Below are 8,597 nucleotides of genomic sequence, written 5' to 3' on the forward strand. Positions count from 1 at the left end.
ACCTATTGAAGCTTATCAAAACTGATTAAAAAATTTTTTTTCCAGGTGGGTACTTGGGTACCAGTCAGAAACCAAAGGCTCTTTAGTGGCAGCTATTTGTTTGTTTTATACTTGGCATGGCGATTATCCCTTTATATGAAGTATCTTATTTAATGATACAGTATCTCCAGCAGGTTGGTGCAATTTTTATTCCCAATTTACACATGAGGGTTACAAGCTTACAGAGTCTGAGGAACATGGCAAAAGTCACCCAGTTGCTAGCTGGATTTGAAACAGATCTGTGAACGTCCAGAAGAATCACAAAAACCAATCTTCTGTGCCATCAGAGGAGCTAATTAAAGGGCGTGCCTTTCCGAAAACAATCAACTCAATTAAAAAGACAATGCCTTCCATCCAGCGAGCCCTCCAAAAAGACTGGTTTTCTCCCAATGTAAGGCGTACAATTTATACCTTGCAGGAGCACAAAAAAATATCCGTTGATTTACTGAGCCTCCTTTAGAATCAGGGACTCGTGAATAATCAAGAGCGGATTTTCTGGCGATTTCGTGGGAACTGTCCGTTTGGAAATCCACCTCCCCATTGCAGGGCCGGTTAAAAATAAATAAATTAAAAAAAAAACAACCAGGTGGAACCGACGAAAGGTTGGCTAGAACAGCGCACGAGGGAGAGAGAACTTTCTGGGGGCATTCTGCCCGCGCCTTTCACGAGTGGCGCGCGCAGGTGGCGCCGCGGTCCCAGCGCTGCCCGCGTGAGTCCGCGGGGTGCCCAGGAGGCCACCCGGCGCCCACGCGAAGGTGAGAGGGAGCTTTCCACCGAGGCGGGGGAGGAGGGCTGACAGGAAACGCAGCCAGCGCCGGCGAAAGAAAGACTCCAGTTCCCAGCCCCCCGCCCCGCGGGGTGCGGGGGCCGGCGGCGCATGCGCAAGGCCCGGCCCCCAATTCCCCCGGCGAGGGAGGAAGGCCCCCGGCGGCCCCGAGGCTGCGAGCCGCGGCAGGACCCGAGCGCACGCAGGGGCGCGGCGGTGGCGGTGGCTAGCCGGGCTACGGAGGCGGCAGTCAAGAGCGTGGAGCGCCCAGCGCTAGGGCCCATCCGCGTGCAGGCACCCGAGGGCACAGCCAGCTCGGCCCTGGGCCAGGGGGGCCTGGCGCCCGCAGCCCCCCACGCCCGGAGAGGGATGCGTGAGTTTCGCCCCGGCTGGAGGGCAGGATGTGGGAGCAGGACAAAGGCTGGGCGGCGGGGGAGGAGTTGGGGACGGCGAGCCGGTGGCCGCTGCCTGAGCCCTGGCCTCTGGGGAGCTAGCGAAGTCGGCAACTTTCTCTGCAACTTTTGCAAAAGGGAAGATAAAAATTCTGCAAGTTGTTGCACAGCTCCAGGTCGCCTCAGGTCCCGCGAATAGAGGGGAGGGGGCACTGCAACCTTCCCGGGATGGGAGGCGACCGCCAGCTCCGCTGAGCGGGACAGGAGGGGGCGCCCGGCAGAGACCCCGGCCGAGGACGAGAGAGGATGGGATGCCGGGGGGCGCGCTGCGGCCGCTGAAGTTGCCCGTGTCCACACAGGGTGCGCCCTGAGAGCCCGGTAGCCTCGCGTCGCGGCGCTGTAGACTCGATGATGGATGAGCCGTGGTGGGAAGGGCGTGTCGCCTCGGACGTCCACTGCACCCTGCGCGAGAAGGTCAGTCCGTCCCTGCCCTTGTCACTCGCACGTCTGGGTATTTAAAGTCCCTTTCGCTCTCGACGCCGTATCCTCAGGTCGCCCTGCGTGGGAACTAGGAACTCCCGGTGCTTTTCTTTCCTCCTGCTATTAGTCTCCTCCTGGGACAGTCGTGAGAGACTGGAGAGCTTAAATTGGTTTTTCTGCATAGGAGCCCAGAGTTCTCAGACAACTAAACTGTACCCCTTAAGGTGGTATTTCCCATAGTACTGTCACCCGAGATTATTTTAAAGGGTACATGAATGAACTTAAAAAAAATAATCATCGTGTATTTACTTTAATGTGCGATTTAAAAACATATATATCGAGCAAGTTCTGCGTAGGCTAACTGATGATGATTTTCCATATATTGTAACGGTGTAGTTCCTTTTAAAATAAATTTAAGTAAAAGTAGTGACTTTACATAAAGAATAATTAGGTAAATGATAGTATAAGGCATACGTAGTTAATGCCCCCACCCCAAATATATCTAGGATGGGACTGAATAAGATTTAAGAGACACTAAAGTAGAAGCTACACAGCTCTATTTACAATAGCCAGGACATGGAAGCAACCTAATCGACAGATGAATGGATAAAGAAGACGTGGCACATATATACAATGGAATATTACTCAGCCATAAAAAGAAACGAAATTGAGTTATTTTTAGTGAGGTGGATGGACCTAGAGTCTGTCTTACAGAGTGAAGGAAGTCAGAAAGAGAAAAACAAATACCGTATGCTAATATGTATATATGGAATCTAAAAAAAAAGAAAAAAGAAAAAATGGTTCTGATGAACCTAGGGGCAGGACAGGATTAAAGACGCAGACATAGAGAATGGGCTTGAGGACATGGTGGGGAGGGGGAAGCTGGGGCGAAGAGATAGTAGCATCGACATATATACACTACCAGATGTAAAACAGATAGCTAGTGGGAAGCAGCCACATAGCACAGGGAGATCTGCTCGGTGCTTTGTGACCACCTAGAGGGGTGGGATAGGGAGGGCGGGAGGGAGACGCAAGAGGGAGGGGATATGGGGATATATGTATATGTATAGCTGATTCACTTTGTTACACAGCCGAAACTAACACACCACTGTAAAGCAATTATACTCCGATAAAGATGTTAAAAAAAATAATAATAAAATAAATAAATAAATAAAGGAGAGGCTACAAAACTAAGAGAATGTGGGGAGACAACAAACACTCCCCTGCCAGTTTGCCGCTGGTGGCAGAAGGTGGAGGCACCTGAAATGTGGTCTCTGCTTTTGCCTCACCTCAAAGGGAGAAGTGCTGATGGGCTCCGGGAAGGTGGAAGAGTCCAGGTGGGTTAGAGATGTGGCCTCTGTGTCTTGTCTCCTGCCCCTGGGCTGAGACTGGGAAGGGTGGTTTGGGGAACAGGTGTAAAATAAAGGTGTGTATTGGTTTCCTAGGGCTGCTGGGACAAAGTACCATAAACCTGGGGACTTACACAATAAAAATATGCTCTCTCACAGTTCTGGAGGCTAGAAGTCCAAAATCAAGGTGTTGGCAAGGCCGTGCTACTCCTTGGCATTCCTTGGCTCGTGAGGCATCACTGCCATCTCTGTCTCTGTTGTCACATGGTGTTCTATATGTATCTGTTTTCTCTCCTTATAAGGACACCTGTCATTGGAATAGGGGCTACTTTAATCCAGTGTGACCTCATCTTAATTTAACTAATTACATCTGAAAAGACCCTATTTCCAAATAAGACCACATTTTTAGGTTCTGGGTAGACATGAATTTTGGGGGGACACCATTCAACCTAGTACAGGGAGGGAGAGGTCTTCTTAGTGGATTAGCTGGCTCCCTACATAAACAGGTCTCATATCCAGTGCATTTGCACCCGATGTCTATGGAGTTCTGCTTAAAAAGTCACCAGCTATTCAGAGTTTTTTCCTCATCAGGGGATAGCTGTCTTCTAGTAAAATTATTTTTTCTTTTTTCCTGTACCTAGTCTATCTCCATCTTGCATTGCTTGTCCGGGCTGTGGCTTTCCTCTGCTTCCCTTGGTCTTCTTCCCAGAACAGAATGGCCCAAGGTGCAAGCACATTTTAGGCATCTGGAGAAAAAATCCAGGTCTTGGTGTTTCAATTAAAAAGCTGGGGCAGTGGGATGGTGGACCAGACAGTAAGGTCTTGGTCCTTTTCTGGAGGTGGTGGCTAAATAAATCAGTGAGGCCTGCTGTGGAAATTGGGCTTCCTTGTTCATCGTAGGCTCGAGTGGTTGTTAGTTCTGCTCATAGCTTAGGAGGGATGGCTTTGACCTCATTGGTCCTTTCTAGCAGGAAGGATTTCTGAGAGCAGTGTAAACTCAACCAGCTCAACTACCTGAGAATCCTCAACCTTTTGTATATAAGCAAGATTGTTCTAATCTCTCCTCCAGCCACTCAAAAGAGCAGGGCAGGCAGTTCCCCATTAACTGTGCCTCACCCATGCCATCATGCCGTATTGGTTCACTGTTGGGCTGCCTACCTTGAAGAAGGACGGGTTTGTCCAGGTTTTTCAGGTTAGAGATAGAAAACTCACTCGGATTGATACTCGGGGTCACCTGTGACTTGAAGCTGGTCTTATTAGGGTAAATCCTGGGTTTCTTTTTAATTGAAGTATAGTTGATTTACAATGTTGTGTTAGTTTCTGGTGTACAGGAAAGTGATTCAGTTATACATACATATTCTTTTTCATATTCTTTTCTGTTACGGTTTGTTACAAGATATTGAATATGTTTGCCTGTGCTATACTGTAGGACCTTGTTGTTTATCTATGCTATGGGTAATAGTTTGCATCTGCTAATTCCAAACTCCTAATTTATCCTTTCCCCACCCTCTTCCCCTTTTGGTAACCATAAGTTTGTTCTCTGTGTCTGTGAGTCTTTCTGTTTTGTAAATAAGTTCATTTGTATCATATTTTAGATTCCACATATAAGTGATGTATGGTATTTGTCTTTCTCTTTCTGACTTACTTCTTTTAGTATTATAATCTCTATGTTCATCCATGTTGCTGCAGATGACATTATTTCATTCTTTTTTATGGCCAAGTAGTATTCCATTGTATATATATCACATCTTCTTCATCCATTCATCTATTGATGGACATTTAGGTTGCTTCCTTGTCTTGGCTATTGTAAACAGTGCTGCTGTGAACATAGGGGTGCATGTGTCTTTTCTGTTCATTTCTTTTTTAAAAATTAATTAATTAATTAATTAATATTTTATTTTTGGCTACATTGGGTCTTCGTGGCTGCGCACGGGCTTTCTCTAGTTGCTGCAAGCGGGGCTACTCTTCGTTGCTGTGCACGGGCTTCTCGTTGTGGTGGCTTCTCTTGCTGAGGAGCATGGGCTCTAGGTGCACTGGCTTCAGTAGTTGTGGCTCATGGGCTCTAGAGTGCAGGCTCAGTAGTTGTGGCACATGGGCTTAGTTGCTCCATGGTGTGTGGGATCTTCCTGGACCAGGGATCAAACCCGTGTCCCTTGCATTGGCAGGCAGATTCTTAACCACTGAGCCACCAGGGAAGCCCTGCATGTATCTTTTCAAATTAGAATGTTCTCTGGATTTATGCCCAGGAGTGGGATTGCTCGATCATGTGGCAACTCTAGTTTAAGATTTTTGAGGAACCTCCATACTGTTCTCCATAGTGGCTGTACCAATTTACATTCCCACCAACAATGTAGGAGGGTTCCCTTTTCTCCACACTGGCTTTCCTTGCTTATAATGTCATACTCTTTGTTGAATGCTGCCAGATGAATACAAAGTGTGTTTCCATCTAGGCTGTTGAATTGTCATCATAGAACCAGGAGCAGTTATCCTCACTTGACTGGTGCAGGAAGCAATCCTGGGATGACAGAAATAGTGGGAGCCCCCACCCCCGCTTTGTCAGATATGAGATTCCAGTATAGTGTTATACTACAGTATATAAAATGTGACACTGGGGAAACAAACCTTGGTGTTGAATGCAAGCTACTAATGGCAGTGAAACCTTGAGCTGCTTATTTAGCCTCTCTAAACCTCTTTAAACCTGGCCCCCATTGTTCATTCTTCCCACAACAGGTAGAACTTAGATTGTGTCACTTCTCTGCTTAAAGACCTCTACCATCATCCCATTGCAGTTATAACTTCCAGTCCTCATCACCACCTCTGTTACCTGACACAGTCCAGCCCTGGCCTGCTCTCCTGCCTTGTCTCCTACCCCATACCATTCTGACCTCCTTTCTCTTCCTTGAATAAGTCAAGTTCCTTCATGCATCAGGGCCTTTGCATGGGCTGTTGTTCCCTCTATCTGGAATCTCCTTTTCTCTATAACTGTTCCTCTGTGTCCGTCAATCGAATCATCCTGTTTTGTTTTCTATATAGTGTTTAACGAGTATCTGGGATTATTTTCTGTTTGCTTATTATCTTTTCCCCCACACGAGAATGTACGTTCCACAAGAACAAGCCTGTGTTTGTCTTGTTCAGTGCGGGGCCGCAGTGTCCAGAACAGAGCCCCCCTCTGCAGAATGATGAGACAAGTGAATCTTCTTTAATTTCCTCTTCTGTAAACTGGGGGAAATGTTTTCTAGGAATGTTAGGATTCAGTGAGAGAACCTGAGAGCCGTGTGAGGCGCGTGGTGGCTACTTGACAGGTGCAGTGCTTTTCTGTGCTTTTCCACTTAACGACCACTCGGTGGGGAGGCCGACAGCCCCTTTTGTGACATGTGTGGTTAGGGTAAGGCTTGGAGTTTGTGACCACCCTCTCTGAGGGGTTCACAAGTGTGACAGGGTCTTCATAAGAAAGGCAGCATTGGACCTTTGGATGGTGTTGGGGCTGAGGCTGGGAAGGGCAGCGGTGGGCCAGAAGTCATGTACCTGCGGGGCGGTAGGACACAGGAACTAGCCCCCATCCGCAGGATCTTCTGCCCAGCCCCGGGAAGGCTTTCTGACTAGTGAATGGGAGGGTGGAACCTCTTCCCGCCCAAATTGCTATGGAGAGATGGCTGCTTTTCCTCCCTGTGCAGGCCCCCTTTATCCGGTGCTCAACCTTAAAGTACTCCTATTTATTTACTTAGTTATTTTATTGAAGTATAGTTGATTTATAATGTTATGTTAGTTTCTTGTGTATACCAAGTGATTCAGTTATATATATATATATATATATATATATATACATATATATATATACTTTTTCATATTCTTTTCCACTATGGTTTATTACAAGATATTGAGGGACTTCCCTGGCGGTCCAGTGGTTAAGACTCCACGCTTCCACTGCAGGGGGTGTGGGTTCAGTCCCTGGTCAGGGAACTAACATCCCTCATGCCACGTGGTGCAGTCAAAAAAAAAAAAAAAAGGGAACTGAATATAATTCCCTGTGCTCTACAGTAGGTCTTGTTTATCTATTTTATATGTAGTAGTGTGTATATGTTAATCCCGAACTCCTAATTTATCCCTTCCCACCCACCTTTTCCCTTTGGTAACCGTAAGTTTGTTTTCTACGTCTATGAGTCTGTTTCTGCTTCCTAAGTAAATTAACTTGTATCATATTTTAGGTTCTGCATATAAGTGATATCATATGGTATTTGTCTTTCTCTTTATGTCTTACTTTACTTAGGATGATAATCTCTAGGCCCATCCATGTTGCTGCAAATGGCATTATTTCATTATTTTTAATGGCTGAGTAATATTCCATTGTATATATGTACCACATCTTCTTTTCCATTCCTCTGTTGATGGACATTTAGGTTGTTTCCATGTCTTGGCAATTGTAAATAGAGCTGCTGTCACCATTGGGGTGCATATACCCTTTCGGACCAGGTTTTTCTCCAGATATATGCCTAGGAGTGGGATTGCTGGATCATATGGCAACTCTATTTTTTCATTTTTTAAGGAACTTCCATACTGCATACTGTTTTCTGTAGTGGTTGCACCAACTTACATTCCCACCAAGAGTGTACTCTCTCCAGTATTTATTATTTGTAGACTTTTTAATGGCGGCCGTTCTGACCAGTATGAGGTAACCTCATTGTAGTTTTGATTTGCATTTCTCTAATAATTAGCAGTGTTGAGCATCTTTTCATGTGCCTGTTGGCCATCTGTATGTCTTCTTTGGAGAAAGGTCTGTTTAGGTCTTCTGCCCAATTTTTGATTGGGTTGTTTTTTTGTTATTGAGTTGTATGAACTGTTTGTATATTTTGGAAATTAAGACCTTGTAGGTCACATTGTTTTCAAATATTAAATTACTCCTTTGATGATCCTACCTGGCCTTACTGCTTCTGCTGGAGCAGAGCTAGAGTCCCCCTCCTTTGACTACTTTTCTGCTGGGGCTGGGGGTGCCAGCCAGTACAGGGGAGTCAGGATTCTTCCTCATCACACCTGTGCCCTTGAACTTCTTCACTGAACATGGGGGGAGGAGCAGATCATCCCCACCATATGCTGGTGGTGACAATGAGGCTGTTGGTGATGTTTTTCTAATAACCAGCTGTATATGCCCCAAGGACTGTTCAGATTAGACTGACAGCCACTTTTTTTTGCCAAAAGATGCATCCACCCAAGTTTAAAATTAGCAGGTTCTGGGTACACATGATGAAATTAGGTTATGGGATGGCTGTCAGCTTGAGGGCCAACTTCCTGGTCCTTCAAGCCTCTCTCCCTTCCCCCATGTGTCCTGGCCCCAACCTCATGCTTCTCTCATTGTCCTTGTCACCTGTGTAGTAACTTGTCCTACTCACTAGATTGTGAGCCCCTCGCAGGCATGAGGTATGTGTAATATCTCGGGATTCCCAGACCAGTGTGATGAGGTGTGGAGGGAGGGCAAGGGGTGTCCACCCCCTCACCTGCTGCAGACACAGCCACTGGGGGAGCACAGAATGGAAGGACGGGGCTCAGATGGACTTGCGGGGGCACGGTGAACGGTGG

The 8,597-nt window shown here is 46.6% G+C and overlaps 1 protein-coding gene across 1 annotated transcript in view; it reads left to right on the forward strand.

Annotated features, from left to right (window-relative positions):
- The first annotated feature begins 1,605 nt into the window (after window positions 1-1,605).
- The window catches only part of CCNJL (cyclin J like), a 54,344-nt gene continuing 47,352 nt past the window's right edge, over window positions 1,606-8,597 (forward strand). Inside the window, exon 1 of the mRNA XM_007464418.1 lies at window positions 1,606-1,671. Coding sequence (XP_007464480.1) covers window positions 1,606-1,671 — 66 coding nt within the window. The remainder of the gene's footprint in view (window positions 1,672-8,597) is intronic.

The sequence above is a fragment of the Lipotes vexillifer genome, unplaced genomic scaffold (assembly GCF_000442215.2).
Source record: "Lipotes vexillifer unplaced genomic scaffold, Lipotes_vexillifer_v1.1 scaffold95, whole genome shotgun sequence".
In the NCBI taxonomy this organism is placed as follows: domain Eukaryota; kingdom Metazoa; phylum Chordata; class Mammalia; order Artiodactyla; family Lipotidae; genus Lipotes; species Lipotes vexillifer.